General features: G+C 35.0%; 1 protein-coding gene across 7 annotated transcripts in view; it reads right to left on the reverse strand.

Moving 5' to 3' along the window:
* The window catches only part of RBM25 (RNA binding motif protein 25), a 47,825-nt gene that overhangs the window by 11,415 nt on the left and 16,321 nt on the right, over positions 1–20,089 (reverse strand). For 4 of the 7 annotated variants that reach the window (XM_086319823.1, XM_086319825.1, XM_086319826.1 and 1 more), the window contains 8 exons: positions 19,475–19,532; positions 16,608–16,768; positions 10,159–10,344; positions 8,762–8,815; positions 8,440–8,523; positions 4,674–4,960; positions 2,713–2,935; positions 2,512–2,601 (listed from right to left, as the gene is read on the reverse strand). In XM_086319823.1, the coding sequence (XP_086175949.1) occupies positions 2,512–2,601; positions 2,713–2,935; positions 4,674–4,960; positions 8,440–8,523; positions 8,762–8,815; positions 10,159–10,344; positions 16,608–16,768; positions 19,475–19,532 (1,143 nt within the window). Of the gene's footprint in view, positions 1–2,511; positions 2,602–2,712; positions 2,936–4,673; positions 4,961–8,439; positions 8,524–8,761; positions 8,816–10,158; positions 10,345–15,648; positions 16,428–16,607; positions 16,769–19,474; positions 19,533–20,089 lie in introns of those variants that run through there. The other 3 variants (XM_086319828.1, XM_086319829.1, XM_086319827.1) reach the window with 3 other exon arrangements.

Below are 20,089 nucleotides of genomic sequence, written 5' to 3' on the forward strand. Positions count from 1 at the left end.
CAGGTTTAATTCCTGGTCCAGGAAGATCCCACATACCATGGAGCAACTAAGTCCATGCGCAACAATAAAGACCCAGCACAGCCAAAAATAATTAAAAATAAGTAAAATTTTTTTAAAAAAGCAAATCAGATTTAGAACTTATCTATGAAATGGAAACCACAGAGTATGCTACAATAAATTTTCTCTATATATTATAATCCTCATAGTAATTTTTTTCTAATGAAACCTGAGCACACCAAGAAACAAAACTACAAGTTATCTTACTGAATCTGTTAACTGGACAAAAATATTTCACACTTTCATTTACAGGTAGATGATGGTACAAGCAGTAGTTTTTATGAAATGAAGGATTAAAATTTTAAATCATGTTTATATATCAATCTAAAGGCAATGCCAGACTGAGTACACAAAACATGAAAGTACAGAAACTCCTTGCTCTTATTTTTGGAATTTTAAACACAACTACTATTATATTTCACAGAAATATTATCTAATCATTATTTATAAAGTATTTCAAAATTAGTATTTATAATCTACATCTCTACTATATTAACAACTTTTATGTGTGCATGCTAAGTCGCTTCAGTCATGTCTGACTCTTTGCGACCCTATGGACTGTAGCCTGCCAACTCCTCTGTCTATGGGGATTCTCCAGGCAAGTGGGTTGCCAAGCCTTCCTCCAGGGAATCTTCCCCACCCAGGATGGAACCCTCGTCTCTTACATCTCCTGCATTGGCAGGTGGGTTCTTTACCACTAGTGCCACCTGGGAAGCCCCAAAACTATTATATCTATATGAAAAGCAGATGTAGATTCCTGTCTACAATAAAACATTAATAATTTCATCCAGTTCAAATGTTATTGATACATCGCTGTAAAGACTACCCCCTCAACACACACACACACACACACAAAACTTCCCCAATCTAACCATCTATTCATGACCAACTCCTTCCCACAGACAAAATTAACCACTCTCTGTACTCCACTCCCAAAATATTGTGAACACACTTTTATCATACCTCAAAACAGTCACGCACACAGTACAGTAACTACTTCACCTCTCTGACAATACTATCCAATTGTTTAAAGAGTACAAAGATTAGTTATTCCTATACACCCAGGACCTAACACAAAATCTGCCAAATGAATCCAAGTAGATTGCCAGGTAGTGATGACCATATTTACAAATATCTAAATAAAACACAGGAAGATCCATAGGTATGTACTAAAATATTAACTTAAGTCACCTCTCATGAGGAATACAAACTTTCACTTTTTATACTACATACTTCTGTTCCTTGAACATTTTTCAATTGACAAGTAACTATTTTCTAACTGGAGTTTTTTTTAAGCTTCCCAACGAAAAATTACTAATAGGAAACCTTTCTCTAGAAAGACAGGTTTTAGAGTTGCTTATAGGAAATGGAATCACTTCTTAAAGTATTTTGTCTTTTACTATATTATTCTCTATTTCTAACCTAAGAGTTAAGAACAAATTATAGAATGGGAGCTACAATCCAGGGCAGTCAAAATTACTTTAAATAAACTCTAGGACTTTAAAAAGATCTGCCATCCAGAAAACCCATACTACCTAATTGCTATATGCACCCTTTTGGTTACTTACAAAAATTCCATCTATATCTCATGTTCAAAAGCTATTTGAAGAAGGTTCCTAACTTTAATGATGTTTTTGGGAGAATAGACTCCAAACTGGAGATAAAGAAACTTTCATGAATCTCTGGCAAAGACAGAACATATGGAACATACTATAGAAGCAAATACTATGATAAAATATATTATCTTTTCATCATTTTACTTCATTAACCTATGCCAATTGCTTCATTATTAGTTTATCAAATAGTGTAAATGCAAAAAATAAGATTATTATTATAATGTAGTTAAAAGGAAGGATAATATAGTAACATAAGGAAAAACAGTAACTCATAAATGCTATATACTGAAGTCAGTAATTTTGATTTCTAAAAACAGATCTCATAAGACTGTTTCCTTCACCCAAATATACTACGCCGATACAGAGTATCAAAGCCTCTAAAACCCTCTTCAAATTAAAAAATGCTGCAGATTCTTAATCAAAGAAAGTTCTATAAATCCTCATTTTTTACATTCTATAACAGGTTTATTTTGACAATATGCCAACTAATAGTTTATAGGAAGCCAAAATATGAAAAATAGAAAAGGAGGCGAGAGGAAGACTCAAGAGGAAGGGGAAATATGTACACCAATGGTTAATTCATGCTGATGCATGACAGAAATCAAACCAATATTATAAAGCAATCAATCAATTAAAAATAAATATTTTAAAAAAGAAAAATAGGAAGCAGAAACATTTTGGTATACTGAAACTGTATCAACTTTACTTCAAATATTATTTATATTGGAGATCAGGTTTTTTGTGAGATGATACTTTTTAATTATAAAGTCACTTCTACTTAAATGATTTGATCTGATTTTTATCTGAAAAACCACTTATTTTAAAACAAGAAAATTACCATTTCTCTTCTTCTTTCTTCTTCTCTTTCAGCCTCTTTTTCATACTCTCGGGTTTTCTTTCGTTCTCTAATTTCCCAATTCTTAAGGCGCTAAAAAAAGAAATTGTCAAAAGTTTTAAAAATGTATACAAAAGGTTCTGAAATTTTTGACTAACCTACTAAGTACCAACTTTTATAAATAAAAGCATTCCCTCAATTTACCTCTTGATAGGCAGCCTCTTTCTCTCGGAGCTTTCTTTCAAGTTTTCTTCGTTCATATGCATCTTCTTCATCTTCTTCTCGATCTCGCTTCTTGTCTTTCTCTCGCTCGCGCTCCCGTTCCCTTTCTCGCTCTCTCTCTCGTTCACGTTCCCGCTCTCGTTCCCGTTCTCTCTCTCTTTCTCTTTCCCTCTCCCGTTCCCTTTCACGATCTCTGCTCTTTTCTCTACATAAAAGATTGTAAAAATCTGTCAGTTTCCTTTGTGTTTTCTTTTAGAAACCAGGAGAAAGGAGGACAATATATAATATGAAATAATAGACAAACTCACAAGCCAGAATTTAGCATTTGGTTTCTGCAGAATTGTAGACTCCTCACACAAGCCAGACACAGAATATAATCCTAGCCCCAAATTCTGAACTGCATTCTAAACTCGATGTTAATGCTTATCAGCATCTCAGAAAACAAACAAAAAAATCCTGAATAAGAAAAATACTAAGGGCCGATGAACATGATACAAGATAGTCAACTTCAGTAGTGATCAAGCCAATACAGACAATGGCAACGGTGTGAAGCCAAGAGCATTCCAGCATGCTGCATGCATAAACCAGAACTACAGCTGACTCTTGAATAACACCGGTTTGAGTTGTACAGGTCCACTTGTATATGCGGGCTTCCCAGGTGGCTCAGTGTCTAAGAATCCACCTACCAACACCAGAGTCACAGAAGACTCGGGTTCTATCTTTGCGTCAGCAAGTATTTTTGCTGGGATAATCCCAAGAACAAAGGAGCCTGGTGGGCTACAGTCCACGGAGTCACAAAGAATCACACATGACTGAGCAACTGAGCATGCACACACGTATTTATAAATGGTGTTTTCTCAGCCATAGGTACTACAGTACTACACAATCTGAGGTGCGTCAAATCCACGGACATAGAACCACAGACACAAAAACCCTGTATACAGATGGCCATCTATAAGTCATACTCAGATTTCTGACTGCAGAGTTGACACTCCTAACCCCAGCATTGTTCAAGGGTTAACTGTACATCTTTCAGCAGTAAGAAGTTCTCATGCATTTAATTCAGAGGGATAAAACCAAACTGCAGATTTGTGATGCCATGGATTCTCATCACATATAAATACATGTATATATGAAACAATATACCTTAGTAAAAGTATAAAATCATGATTTGATACATGTCAAATCTTAACAGTGGTTATTCAAGAGAATGATGGTTATTCCAGGGGAGGAAGGAATTTAATGCCCACTATAGACTAAAAAGCACTGGATTTCAGTAACTGGTGGACCTTGTTTCAGCTACAATTAAGTGGAGTATCTCAACAAAGTAATGTATATATGAAAACTAGCTTGGGAAAAAAGTGAACTTTCCTCTCTTTCCTTTTTCTGCTGCTTCCTTCTACTCACTCCCTTCTCTTTGTTCATTTTTGCTCTCCCTCATTCCTGAAGAATTGGAGATGATACCCCATAGGAAATCTATATAATGATGAGAAAATGTTAAATAAAACAAAAGTGAAATCACTAGGAACCATCAAGAAAAAACTAACTTGTCTGGGAGGTAAGGTGTGACCAACCAGTGGTTTAAGGGACCAAATAAACACCAGGAACTAAAAGCAGTGCAACTAGAGCTGATTTTCCACACAGGAGACCTCAGTTAGTGACCAAGAACAACGCCCACTGACCAAGGGAATCATGCCTATCCGAAACATTGGGAGATCAACTGGTGTATTCTAGAGCTGAGTAAAAACTGGCTTCACACAGAAACTAACCCAAAGTCTAAAACTGTTTGTTTAACCAATATTTCACACGTGTGTGAGACAGCAAGCCAGGCATGCTCTGTGGCTCAGGAAATTCTCTCATCACATCAATGTAAATGGCCCCAGAGTACTAAGTTGTAATTCTACTAAAGTTATCAGGCAAACAGTAACTTCATGCAGCCTTACCTTGATCGACTCCGATCCTTGTTCCGATCTGAGCTCCGTTCTCGATCGCGGTCCCGATCTCGCTCTCGATCCCGGTCTCGATCTCTCTCTTTCGTCCGGTCACGATCCCTATCCCGTTCTCGTTCCCGCTCCCGTTCCTTCTCCTTTTCTCGTTCACGTTCTCTTTCCCTTTCTCGTTCCCGTTCTCGCCTTTCTCGTTCCCTTTCACGCTCCCTCTCTCTTTCTCTCCGTTCTTTCTCAATTTCCTGTCTTTCTTTTTCCTTTTTGCCTTTCTCTTCTTCCAGTTTCTAGAAACCAATAAAAGTACTTTTAGAGTTAACTCTATAGCTCCAATATTCAGACTTTTCCCGGCGCAATGCCCAATACTGGGAACAACAACAAGAAAACCAAACCACTGGTACTTCAACATTAAATACTAGAGGTTTTATTTGACAAATTAAACTGAAGCAATCACAAGCCTAGACAGATTTCGTGCAAAACCATATACTCTACATAGACCAGGAATCTCCAATCTTGGATGCTGGGAGATTGTGTCAAGTGTGGCTGACCACTCAATGACTATGTAATAACTAAAATGACCCTGAGGAATGTGATGGTTTGTAATAATTTCTAGAAATACAGTCACTTGGCTAACATGTAATTCTTCCCATTACGAATTTCTTTAAATCAGTGGGGTAACTATTGCTAACTATAACCCCAGACTTCCAATTACCTAAGGATTATTAGTTGAGTGTTTCAAAGGAGAAGGTGGAGGAAGACAGTAAGGTCATTGGAATGCAACTAGTCTTATGGCCTCTGATTTGCCCACCCTCCAAAAGACAAGGTGAATTCAGCCATTATCTGCCCTATCATGTATGGAAACATTTACTCCCACCATTACAAGATGGACAGCCCACCAAATACAAAAAGTCTGAAAATCACTCACTTCAAGCAGAAAGGTACATAATCATAGTATTTTAATTTAATAAGATTAATTTCTGGCTTAACTTTAAAGCAATATATTTATACCCATTATGCCTATAAGACAATGAAATATATCAACAGTGATAAATCCATCCTTGGAAGGAATGATTGCATATTAACTTACAGATGCTGTGCTAGGACATGGATCGCCAACACTGGATTAACCTTGCCTATAAGCTATGCTTCTGGGAGGAAGAGCAAGTACATGGTTCACAAATAAACCAAATAACAAAGTCAGACCAAGTTTGTACCCTGACAAGATTACCAGTGTACCACACAGTTTCTACACAAACTCAGGGGGGAAAAAAAAAACCCAAACAGGGAAAACAAAACAAAAACAAAACACATTTTTCCTGTTTTCATGTTTAGTGTCATAGAAATGAAATTTAAATTACAACAATAAAATGTGCATTTTTTTTCTTTTCTCAGTCATGTAAAGCATTTAAAACAACTTTAAAAAAGCAATCTTACCTGTTATACTCTTTTTCTCTCGCTCATGGATCAGAGAACTGACAGAGGATTATGAAAGAAAAGCTAATGCATGAGAAATCAATATATTCAGCTGTGGTGCCAGTCTATATCAAAATGGAATGGAGGCAAAGCCAATACTGAATACATTGAAATTACAAAGAGAAGAAAAAAGAAATGGCAGAAAGAGGACAGAAACTGTAAGCTATTTAAATGGGCAAATTCTAATTTCTGAAACAGTCATCTGATGAAATTTTTTAAATGTATCATAAAATGAGGCTATACTATATGAAACTTACCTCAGTATCATACACTTAAATGAAATTTGTTTATTTCTGAGATAATACTTACAGATTATTTTAGCTCTTCCAATAATAATCTTTTTGGTAGTTTCCCTCAATTGTTCTACTTTTGCTTAATCACTATACCACTTATTTCTTAAATGTATAGTTCCATTTAATTAAATAATAATTTGTTTCAGAACTCATTTCAAAAGTTTTCTTCTAAGTAAATGAAAAAGTAAGTGAATCTGGTCCATACTAAACACAATTCTAAAAGATTATATAATATATATGCAGTAAGTAGATACACACACACACATATATATATTTTTTTAACACAAAGACTGGAGAAAGAAAAAATGAAGTGAATCTAAAAAGATTTAAGAAAGTAGTGAAGTAATGAAGAGGAAAGGACAGAAAAAAAAAAAACATAAATCTTACCTTATTCTCTCTTCAGACTCGTCCGTGCTGTAAATGGACGCCCCCTGCCACGCTGATACCCTGACAGTCTGTGGTTATTTAATAAACTCATACCAAAACATGCAAAGGTTCACTGAGCTCAATTTTTGTTACTGGAGTTTCAAATATCCCTTTTAACCATACCACCCAATAAAAAGAACGGCTTTTCTTTTTCACTTTGATTTTATTTTTAAAGCGCATTTTGGAAATTCAAAACATTCTCTCCCCACAGTGAAATACATCTAAGGCAGCCAAAGGCCTGACAGCTTCTCAAACTCTGAAGCAAATATCTTTGCAATCGATTTCTTAAAACATTATTTCTTCATACTTTACCAGTGACATGACAGGATTTAACAATAAACAACAAAAGGGGGGCAAACCACACACACACACACACACACTGTATACCGCTTTCAAGCTTTACACATACCCTGAATTTGAGTACTGAACCTAATATACCTCTAAAATGACTTCCCACAGACTAACTTTTTAACTCTAAATTGGGAAATCTACATTTGTGCTTTTAGACATACTTAATTCCTGAAAAAGTCCTATGTCTGTGAGCTAAGGCTCAGCATCAGGATAATGTGTTCAGCAGCATTGATTCTATGACATTAACTGTCAATAAGGGATTTTGAAAGCTATAAGAAAAAATAAGATTAAATAAAATAAAAAATGAACACTTAACATCTCACTGAGTTAAAGGTCACTCAATCTCAGGAGTAAGAACCAGTAACATCTTATCATCTCCAGCATCAAAATACATTTCATGCAGTGTTTGCATTTCACTGTCCGTAAGCATCACCTTCAATACCAGCGAACATTCACAGATGCACTGTCATTGAGAGAAGCTTTCAATAGGCAAAATTCGTGAGTGGGATTTACTATGCATAAATATCCATTTCCAAGCCAGTTACCCCTTTGCATATTTTTCTGAGGGGGCATCCATAAATATAATAAAAAACAGAAGCTCATACTTACATCCTATTCCTTGTTACTTTCCAAGCTGAGAGTTTCATCTTGCATTAGTCACCATATGATCTCTATCATAATGGTGGGGGTCAATGAATAGATTAGCTTTATGGGAATTTACAGTTCTTCCATGCATCTAAAATTTGGTAAGTCTGGTAACCACTGACCTACTTTTTAAAATCTCCCCCTCTCAACTTAAATCTACACAAATATAATCTTAAATTTTAATCTCAGCTCTAAAGAAAAGGTTTTCCTAAGATTAAGTTAAATAACTGCCCCCAGAAATACACTACAGTGTATGTTATTCTGCTGCCCCCTTGAATTGTTTAAATCTGACCTTGATGTTTATGTTGAAATCTAAAAATAAAACTAGCTTTTATTCATATTAAAGTGAGATGACTGCAGAGTAGTCAGTAACTGAGAAATCTACATACAATATGCCAAGGACTACTCTAATACGGCACTGGTCTTCTGTTTCTTTGTTTCTATCTAAGTATAAATTAAACCTAGACAAAAAAGCATTTAAAATCATATTCTACTGTAAGGTTGATTTTTTTTGTCTGTTTGCTTTGGATTCTGTAAAAAGTCTAGATTGGTATCAAGTGAAAAAACAAGAATACTACCTTGTGTGTGTCTCTGAATTTGCTGATCTCTCGCGATATCAGGTCTCTCTTGTCTTCTTCCATTTCTATAGCATTTATATCCTCCTAAAAAACAGGGGGGACAGGTAGGAATGCATAAAGATCAATCTGTATTGATAGAAATTAAAGGCTAGATATTCTATACAGGCTTTACAAAACATAGGAGTAAAGACTTTATATAGTAACGAATCTAAGTTAAATAGTAAAGAACACAAGAATCACACATCTGGCAAGTAGCAGTAAACATTTTTTTTAATTTATTCATTTTAGTTGGAGGCTAATTACTTTACAGATGTAAACGAACCTTAGTGATGAGTGGATAAGGGATCAGTGGGGCCACGGGAAATCGGCGGAAGATCTGCGGAAAAATCCACAAAGATTAAAACAAACAGTTCATATGACTCTGAATAACAGTTTTCTGTATGTTTACACTATAAGCAATGTCAGATTTCTGTAACACTTTCTTGATTTTAAATTACTTGATAACAAAAGAGATTTCACTCAATCTATCACCTACCACTTCTACTCCTTCCAAGACCCCCAACCAGGGGAATAAAGAGGATCTCACACTAGCAGTGTGAGACCTTTTTCATCCTTTCCAAGAGAGAGGGAACAATCAAAACAACAAAGTTTACCTAATAATTCTTGCCACAGAGCAGAATTTTTGACTCTCTCACCTCAAACCATTTCAAATGAAGGTGTCTAGGTACTTTCTCCTTTGCCATTAAAGGGGAAAGAGGAAGAACAAACTCTACAGGTCTCTATTACCCTATATCTGATAGACTCTTACCAATTACCATTTCTAATGACTGGCACTTCATTAGACAGCTTTTTATGGCCACAGAAGCAAGAAGCAGCCAAATAATAAAAATGTATCTGATGTATCAGAAAGAAAGCTGAAGATGGCTTAATAAGGCAATGAAATCCAGAACAGTATGAACTGTGAAAATGCCTTGATATTAATTCACAATGTTTACAGTACTACTTTTCCAGGGCATATGCAATCCATTCATATAATATACCTCCAATATGTTTACAGAACTCTCCCCATAATTTCTGTTAAGTATATCCAAATGAAAGTAACTAAGAAAATCAAACGTTTTCTTTCAACCTGCACTCCCTACCATTCCATTAGCTTAGACTGACAAAAGTGGGTGATAATAAAATACTGGAGAGGAGTTTTCATCTTGTGTTGCTCTTTCATAGTACTCCATTTATAAGGCCAACAGCATTACTGTTGATGGAGTGAAATGAAACGTGGTTTATAAGGAAAAGTGGCTAAGAAATTTGAAAATGGGTCAAAATCCTCAGTGAAGAAGATCTGGTATCCCGCTTGGAGCAGAGAAAAATAATTAGGGAGTAAGGCAAAACAAGGCCAGCTCTTCTGTGGCAAAAGGGGGGAAAAAAAACTTTACTCCTTAATTTTAATTTCTATCCATCCCTCAAGTTTGTCCTTTTCCCCCCTTACTTAATGAATCCACAAATAAACACAACTTTCCATGTCACTGCATTTCAAAAATGTAAAAACAGAAATGTTTTTGGTTTAAAAAAAAGGAAGATAAAACATGGTCAAATTAGCCTTAACAGTATATTGTTATAAATGCCAGTCATTCTATTTTCCCCTCATAAGTTGGAATGTAATGAAAGCACAAAATGTAAATTGTAGAAATGATTCTGCTGGCATAAATCAGTAACACATACGTCCTCCTTCTTTTCCTTCTTCTTCTTCCTGGGGTGAGAGTCAGATTCTTGTGAGGGGGCATTGAGCTCACTGGAGTATTCCCGTATTAAAACTTCAATGGCCCCTTTGATCATCTGATCTCTTCTCTTTGTTTCTTCATCTAAGGCTTCTTCGTCATCATTAGTGACAGTTTCTGGCCTGGCATTCTGAAAAAAAAAAACAACAACAAGGCAGATTCAGGAGATGGGAAAGGGGGGCAGGGAATCAAACAAGAAAATCAAAATCATTCAAAACAAGTTAGCACACAAAACAAACAAACATGTTTTCTCCAAACCATCTCTGTAGCCCTATTAAACGCAGACTTAGCTTTACTCCCAACTTCACAAAAGTAAACTATTTGTTTTACATTTTTTTCCTTAGATATACTGTACTCTATCATTTTCTTTTCTTTGGTCCTTTGATATCTAACATTCTGATCCCTAACTAGCAACAGAAAGACTGAATCACACGGTTAGCACACTACACATCTGAAAAGCTTTCACAATTTTTCAGATCCTCTTGCCCAATACTTGCACAAACTAATGATATTTACTGAGTAACTCATTCTAGTGTTGAAAACTTAATTACGTTGAAAAAGCAAAATACAATTTTATGTACCTATGACAGAGACCATTTTAAATAAACAAAAACAGGGACTTCCCTGGCAGTCCCATGGCCGTGGTTAAGATTCAATGCTCTCAATGCAGAGGATGCGGGTTCAATTCCTGGTCAGCGAACTAAGAACCCATATGCTTTGGGGTACAGCCAAAACAAAAGTAAATATAATGATATATTTATAGTATACAATATAATAAATATATAAAATATATTTATAAAATAAAATATATAAAAATATAATAAAGTAAAAAAACATATAAAATAATAACCAAAAACATATGTAGGTTAAACAAATAAAACTATATACAACAAAAAACGTAAACACTAGGAAGACCAGGAGCTGAAATGATGGCTTCTCTTTCCCCCCTCTGCTTTCTGCAATGTGGGAATACCATTTAAAATACTCATGTAACTAAAAAGGAATCAATTCTAAATATGCGCATCTTTCTCCGCACAACTTGTGAACGTAACATAATGAAAAATAAAAACAAAATCATGTTGTACTACTTCTCACAAATAAGTAACAGACTATGGGGCTGGGGGGAAGAGGCTGGGTCACAAGGCTCGTGGGAATCTTAGTTTTCTAAATCAGACACTAAACCCAGGCCCCCTCAGCAGTGAAAGGGCACTGTTTTAACCACTGGACCACCAGGGAATTCTTTCCCAAGACTTACTATTTTTTTAAACGAAGTCTAAATTGTTACCTGTGTCCATGTGGGGAAAAAATGACTGGTTTCCAGTATCCTACTGTTCTTATTTCTGTTTTATTTTAAAGCTCCTAGTTAAGTAATTAATCCAAGTTCAAATGACAAAATTTAGAGAATGACCTCAAACTCCAGACAATTTCATTACCCTCTTCTCTTCTTAAAACTTGGAAAGGAGGAAAAGTATGACAAAGAAGCAACAAAAAAGTATGATAAAGAAAATAAACATAAAGATTTACATATACAAAAAACTTTTGTAACTTAAAACTACATACATACTTAGTAAACATACATTGTGCAAATTTTCAGATACAAACAAGAATTCTGCTTTTCTGGACAAATGCTGGCTCTTGGTCACAATGCTCTAAACGCTCTTCAAGATGAGTGTCATGCCTGGTGGCTCCTTCACGTAACTGAGCCGTGATTTCGTAACAACCAGCATTCTGAAAGCTATCCCCAATGGATACTTCTTCAGCACGCATTTATTTCTTAATTTGCTCAAATTCTTGAGTTTACTATATGCAAGACACTATGTTAGATGGTTAAAAATTCAAAATTAAAGAAAGAAATAACTTTCCCTAAGTATTTAACAATTTAAGAGAAGGAAGAAGGATAACAGACACAGATATAGGTTATGATAGATAATGTTCATGTAAGTCCTTAAATGTGGTAACTAACCACTCTTGAGTTGCTTACTTTCTCAAACCTGCTTCTTCATCTAATTTTCTTATAGCCAGCTATCTACTTGGCATCTTGGATAAAGATACAATGCTTTAACCAAGGAGAGTAATTCAATTGTTTATATTATTTACCAAATTATTTTCATAATAAAGAAAATTGTAAACTAAATTATAAACTAAAATTTGGTGATATGGTCCTCTCTTATTCTAAATCAATGATATATAACAATAAGGTCTTTATGCAGCTTTCATTAAAATCCCTTCAGTAATACTCTGCTTCTTCACAAGTTTTAAAATGACAAGAATTAAACCACCAGTAACCTGTCACTGAAACCTTAGGTCCTGAAGACACATACAATTATTTTTATCAACCCTCAGCTGTTGAGATCTAAATTCTTTATTATGAAAATAAACCTCATGAGAGGAAGTCCAGTCTGTCTTTAGCATTTTACCTACATTCTCAATTTCTTTCCATGAACCCTCTACATCGCCATGCTCTTTTAAACATAAGGACAGAGGTGGAGTTACAAATCCAAAGCCTTATTCATCTAAAAATATTCACAGCCCCTAAATTCTCTACCACCACTCATCCTAAGCTAAGACTTAAATACTAATATAGCTAAACATAATAAAGCATTTGGAATGAACTAGTTCACACTACATTACAAATGACTACCACCCCTTGATCCATAGAGAAAATGTACATTTTTTAGAAGGAAAGCTTATGAGCCCCATCTCTTAAGCAATTATTAATGTAAGAAAAACAAAAATGACAATATATGTCTTGGGAGGAAAAGTTATTTTCAGTTTCAACTTAAACTCTACTTCTGGGTCCTGAACCACAGACAACTTCCTGACTTCATTTTTTCTTCCACTTCAGAAACAGAAAGCATACTGAGCAACATAAAGTGAAGGGTTCAGCAGTGCAGTAATGTACAAAAGGATCAAAGAAATAGACTGAACATCTAAGATGTTTACATGTCCCAACTATTTGGCTCTTTTCAGAGAAATTAAAAGCTGTTATAGTAAAGCTACTAGTTGGAGAGTTAGGTAAAAACTCCACTTGGCCCTCTCTTTGGCACTGACCTCTAGAGTCCAAAACAAGAACTTTGGGAACTAAGCAAATGTAGAGCTCTTTCTTTTTTTTTTTTTTTTCTTCCAATTTTATTTTATTTTTAAACTTTACATAATTGTATTAGTTTTGCCAAATATCAAAATGAATCTGCCACAGGTATACATGTGTTCCCCATCCCGAACCCCCCTCCCTCCTCCCTCCCCACACCATCCCTCCGGGCCGTCCCAGTGCACCAGCCCCAAGCATCCAGCATCATGCATCGAACCTGGACTGGCAACTCGCTTCCCACACGATACTTTACATGTTTCACTGCCATTCTCCCGAATCTTCCCACCCTCTCCCTCCCCCACAGAGTCCATAAGACTGTTCTATACATCAGTGTCTCTTTTGCTGTCTCGTACACCGGGTTATTGTTACCATCTTTCTAAATTCCATATATGTGCGTTAGTATACTGTAGAGCTCTTTCTTTTGAAAAAATGTATGTTCCACCACACTCACACTAGTTTCCAAACAAAAATGTGAGGTGTTCCTACGTGCAGTATCTGATCTGTCCTAAATTAAAAAACACAAAGTAGGCAGCTCTTTCCAAAGGTTATTTGCACTTTCAATACTTGGAAGTCAATCTTGAATGTGTGGTAAACAAGCACTATTTCTGATGATTAAGCAGAATCTCTAGTCCTAAACCACTACTACTGAACAAGAGGTAAAACAGGACAGGGACTAAGATCAGTGTTGCTACCTCAAATGAAATACTTGTACTAGAGGTAAAAAAAGTTCTACAGATTCCGCAAAATCTAAATAAAAGCTTTTAACAGCACTACTAATCATGGCACATAATTCCTGTTAAAATTCTGGGTCAGGAAAAACATCTTTCTAGACAAATTCGTGGTTCTTTTTGAATCAGAGGACTACACAACTAATCGTGTTCTTTCTTCTGCCTGGGAATCAGGAAAATGGATGAGGTACCACACACATTTCTCAATGTCTCCTTCTCATATCATCTACTTCAAATCACTATTTTCTAAATTTCTCCAACAAATCAACAATAAAAAATAAAGAACAAATACACTTTCACATTTACCCTAAAAAATCCTGACAATGTATTTACTTGTTGAAAAAAAATTTTTATCTGATAGAATTATTTGTCTTCATTTTACTAGTATTGTTGAGTAAAATGGACAACTCTGCAAAACTATGCCATGCTTGTCTTACGACTTCAATACCTCTGGAAACCATGCCAAATGCACCCAGAAGTCAGGTCTGCTAATTTTTTAAATTTCATTTTATCTGAAATAACTGCTCCATTAGAGGTAGCTTCAACTCCATTCTTGAGGAAAAATATAAAAGATTTCAATTGTGATTCCTCTTATTAACAGTGATTACAAAATGAAGTCACACAATTATTCATTTCCTCATTTATATAAACATACAGTGAAATGATTTACTTTATGATCAGAGCACACCATTTGCAAATGCCACAATTTAAACCACCTCACAAATGACCAAGCAGAGTACAATGATGAGTCCAGGGGAATTACATAAAAAACTTTGAAAGCATTGTATCCATGCTTTATTTGAAATATGAATCACAGCAAGGAAAATCTAAGACCGTTGGCTTTTTTAAGGTTTTAGGGGTATGACAGACACTAGTGCTGATATGAAAAAAAAACACAATTTCTCTGGACTGTAAATTGTATTAATTCCTTATACAGCTAGGTAAAGACAATAAAGATTATCAGGTGAGCAACATAAATGCAACTGTTACAATAAATGTTCACCCCATTCTCATCACGGGCAATAAAGACTCTGACCTAGGTTCTGTGGAGGTACAAGATGAAAAAATAGTCTGTGAACTTATTGCCCTACCTTATAATCAGTGAATGTAGAATATGAGAATGAAAACAGGGGATAAGAAGGTATGAGAGAGCGATACAAACAAAATACACTACAAAGCAGGCTGACATAACAGTAAAATCCTGCTTTATATAAAAAGAAAGAATTTAATTCTGCCTCAGAGGAATCAAGGGTAGGACTCATGATAGTTACATGAATCAAGCAACATTTAAACTAAATGTGGATAGAATTTCAACAGGGAGCTCAGATGGGCAACAAGGACATCAAACCACAAAAGAGTCTGTAGGAATATATGACTGACACATGGAAGGGAATTGATGGAGTAAGCCAGAAAGGTAGATGGGAGCAAGGATAGGACACCATGATAAGAATATAGGCTTTATACTTTGAGAAACTCAAAACCATTAAGGATGTATGAGCAAGGGCTTGACATAATTACACTTAATGTCTTGTACCTTAGAGAAAAATGCCTTGAAGAATATGCAACAAAAATGTCTACGGTGGTTACTAATGATGATAGAGTTATGGGTTGTATTTACCGTATTCTTCAGCTTCCCTGGTGGCTCAGACAGTAAAGCGTCTGCCTGCAATGAGGGAGACCCGGGTTTGATTCCTGGGTCGGGAAGATTCCCTGGAGAAGGAGATGGCAATCCACTCACTCCAGCACTCTTACCTGGAAAATCCCATGGATGGAGGAGGCTGACAGGCTGCAGTCCATGGGGTTGCAAAGAGTCGGACATGACTGAGCGACTTCACTTTCACTTTCTTTTACTTAGAGGTTGTTCTGCTTTTATGAACACTTTTACAATGTTTTTGTAAAAGAGGGAGTGACGGAATTAAGAAAGCTACTTCTATTTTGAATAACAGTTAAAAGCCTCAACAGACCAAAAAGGCTGTTTTGTTTTTATAAAATAGAAAGGTAATAATGAATCTACTCTGAATTCATTCAGCTTGATATGTCAAAAGGAACTAGGAAGGGAAGACAAGGAAACATACACTAAGGCTTTAGCTATTTTTCGCTTTGTTGAGAGGGAGTAGTAATGTATACATTACAACACAACATACAAAAATTTCCTTTACATTAGCTTCATTTAATAGAGCCACCACCTGATACAAGTAATAAGACTTATTTTAATTCATTTTAAAACCTGTGTACTTCTAAAAAAGGGCAACTAATAAAAGTTTTGTAGGTTGAAATATATTTTGTACTTACTTACAAAGCTGTCTTAATGAATTAGCTCTGTTTGGAATAGTCTGTACCAGTGTTTTCTCTGGCAAGTTAACCTTGTCCAGCCTCCCTTACTACCTTCATCCCAACCTGGAACAAGCAAACCAACAGTCACCCACCCACTATGGGTAGATAAAAGACTTAAAATAACTATATATAAAACACACTCTTGATGATCTTGTGAAGCCCTGTATTAGATTCATTCATAATGAGAAGCATTTACACTGAAAAAGCACAGTTGGCCTAGAGAAGACAATATAGAAAACATACCCCATTAGAAGCTTTCTTCTTTGCTTTCCATTCATCTAGCTGTGCCTTTGTCTTTGCGTCAACTTTAACAAGTAGCTTCTTCTCTCCAATCTGTAGGTCATGCAATAACCTGAGTGCACGGAGCGTAGATTCCGGTTCCTTATACTCACAGAATCCAAAGGCTAGCAAAGGATACAAAGAATTTAGTAAGATATCAAAACAATTATGAAAGATGAAAAATATTTATGGAAAACTGAAATCATTAGAGACCAAAGCATTATAACGCAAAGATTATTTCATCACTCCTTATTTTCCTTCAATTACCTTTAACATGGATTTCTCTTTTAGCGCTCTCAAACAACCAAAAGAAAAAAAAAGAAAACAAAAATGGGAAAGGAAGAAAAATTCTCATCAGGCAAAATGCTACTTATTAGAACTGCTGAAAAAATACTCAGCAAAATAGCAAATTTCATGATTAATTCTTTTAATTACTTCATGGATTCATTCCTCCCTCAATTTCTTCATAGCTACAGAGAGGCAAGAAGGCTGCTTGAACCTAAATACAGCACTTTTCAGTTCAGAGATGTTAAACTACAAAAGTACTGATCTTTTATTCTATTTACTAGTCTAATTTTTCTGTCTCTGTTTCATTTTAATAGCTAGTCTCATTATTTTCATGATTTTTAATAAACAGATACTAAAACAAAATTAAATTGAAAAGAGCAAACACTGAAAATAAAATTTAACGAATAAATCCAAATATGTTTACACTTAGTGATACAACTACTCGTTGAGTGATTTTAAAACAGAAAATTTGACCATACACTTAAGTGGGATATATCCTAAAGACAAAAAGACCTGTCAACAAGCATATTATTGATGACAGTATTGGTCTGAAATTACTGTATGTGAAATGTGAGAGGATAACAATAACAAAAAATAATTATTGAATAGTCTATCAGCCCCAGTGTTGAAGCTCAGGATTCTAAATGTGGAAGAAAAGAAACACGTACGACAAAAAAGATTAGATAAAAATCTTCTAGGTTTGAATTTGAATCACTGTTCATTGGCAAAGTAAAGACCAAACAATGGTTACAGTGAGTGCACCAATTTCCAGATGGTCTTTTTGAAAACAACTTCCCACTGAAAAAAACCAGAGCTTCTTGAGAAATGGCTGTTGGGTCAAAAATCACTGAAGATCCAATTTCCAGAGGCAACCTGAGACAACTTAAACTTCACTAGGGACAATCACAATTAATCTATATTAAATATAATAACAACAAATTAAATATGCATCAATCTAGAAGTTCAAAATAGGTCTTAAAAAAGTCACTGCTAGAGGATGCTAAGAACATAAGATCATTCTTTTGAAAAATTAAAAGAACCAAAGCATTTATCCCATTTTTCTTACAGAAATTATATCTCTAAGTAGTACATGGAAATAGTACATGTACAAATAGTACATGGAAAAGGAAGTTTATCCTTATGGATGTATTCTTGATGATTTGTTCTTCAATGAAGGAATAACAGAATTCTTCCAAACAGACTGTTACATTTGGCAATCCCCCAGTGAATGAATCAACTAGTCACTGACAATAGCTGCTACCATTAAAAAAAAAAATTATAACCGAATATGACTCCTAACTGAAGAAACTCCTAATCAGAATTCTTACATATAAAAGTATCAACAAAAATAACACAGACAAACTCAAATTTGATCAAGTCTCAAGCTACAACTACCAAACAGTTTACATTACAATGCAGTGGACAGAGATGCAAGGCACATAACTCTACTAGAGCTGCAATCAGCAAATCCAAACTGAGAAAACACTACTGGGCAAATGACCTAGTTTCTCCAACAAATCTCAAGAGAAAGAAGAAAAACAGAAGAACTAAAAATATTAAGAGTCTCAAAAATATGTCAACCAATCGCAATGCAGGGATTTTACATGAATCCTGAGTCAAAAGGACTATTCAAGAAACTGACATTTGAGTCAGCTGGACATCTGATCATGGACTGGATATTGACTGAATGTCGGATATCTGAATACTGAGAATAATTAGAAGAAATGTTTTTTCCTCTGGTCTTATAATTGCATTTTAGGTTATGTTTTTTAAAAAGAACTTATCTTATGTGGGAGGGGGATTCAGGATGAGGAACACATGTACACCCATGGCTGAATCATGTCAATGTATGGCAAAAAACCACTACAATACTGTAATTAGCCTCCAATTAAAATTAATTAATTTAAAAAAACTTATCTTTTAGAGACATAAAAATATTTATACACAAAATGATCTGGTGCTCAGGACTGTACAAAAATAATACAAAAAGAAAATGGACAGGGTACAGGTTAAGCTCAAATGGCATGACCTAATAAATGTTATAACGCTAGACAACAAGTACATAAGAGTTCACACTATTCTGCCAATTTATATATTTATGAATTTTTCCATAATAATAGTGTTTAAAGAATGTGTATCAAACAGGTGTTTCTGCCAACTAGTATGAAAAGAATAGTTTGCTTTTAAGACTAACAGGTCATCTTATCATCTCTTCTACACTTCCTTCCTAAGTCCTGTTTCTTTTTTTTTTTATTGTTCCATCTTGATCATACACTCCTGCTCTGAAACAAAAAAACTTTTTAAAGTAATAAGAAATCAGTTAGTCTAATTTTTCCTCCCTCTCCTACCTCCTGCTAGCCTTTTTCACTTTCTAATCTCACCTCTCAGCCAACTTCTTCCCAATTGCCTTTGGTCCTCATTCCAGTAGGAGTGAGGACAGAGTGCTAGTTACAGAACTCTTCCATGGTTAACGACAACAAGAGCAAATGCAAACGTAACTTATACTCACAGATTAAGATGATCTCAATAAATAAGGTACCTACCTTGAAGTTTTCCAGATGCACCTTGCACTCTCTTCCAGCTCAAAACCAAGCCACATTTCTTTAAAAGAAAACAAAAAACATCCTTACCACTTAAAGTTATAATGCAAATAAGAACATAATTGTATTCCTGCTTAGGAAAAAACAGAAGCCAAAAAATTCTTCTCAGCAACTAAATTTTGCAATTCCCACAAACTTATTATATGAATAAAATACACAAGTCATTTTAAAGGAAAATATAAATTCTTACTGACTCTTATTTCCAGAAAACTATCTTTCAATAAATTAGACATTTTAGTTTTATGTATCTTACAAATACATGTAAATAAACCAAAAATACCCAAATATTGTAATAGTTAAAACTATAATACATTCAAGTAAATACTGTAAGTCCATAAAGACTGTTTTAAAACACATGTATATATTATAAAGGATTTTTAAAGACATAGGGAAATGCTTGATATGGGATGCAAATATATCATGAGACATGAAATTGCAGATACACAGTAAGCTTTTTCTTTTTGGCCACACCCAAGGCGAATGGGCTCTTCAGTTCCTCGACCGGGATCGAACCTGCATCCCCTGTATTAGAAACATGGAGTCTTAACCACTGGACCA

Source organism: Bos grunniens, chromosome 10, assembly GCF_055505025.1.
Source record: "Bos grunniens cultivar Pamir isolate PY7600 chromosome 10, Bosgru_T2T1.0, whole genome shotgun sequence".
NCBI lineage: Eukaryota > Metazoa > Chordata > Mammalia > Artiodactyla > Bovidae > Bos > Bos grunniens.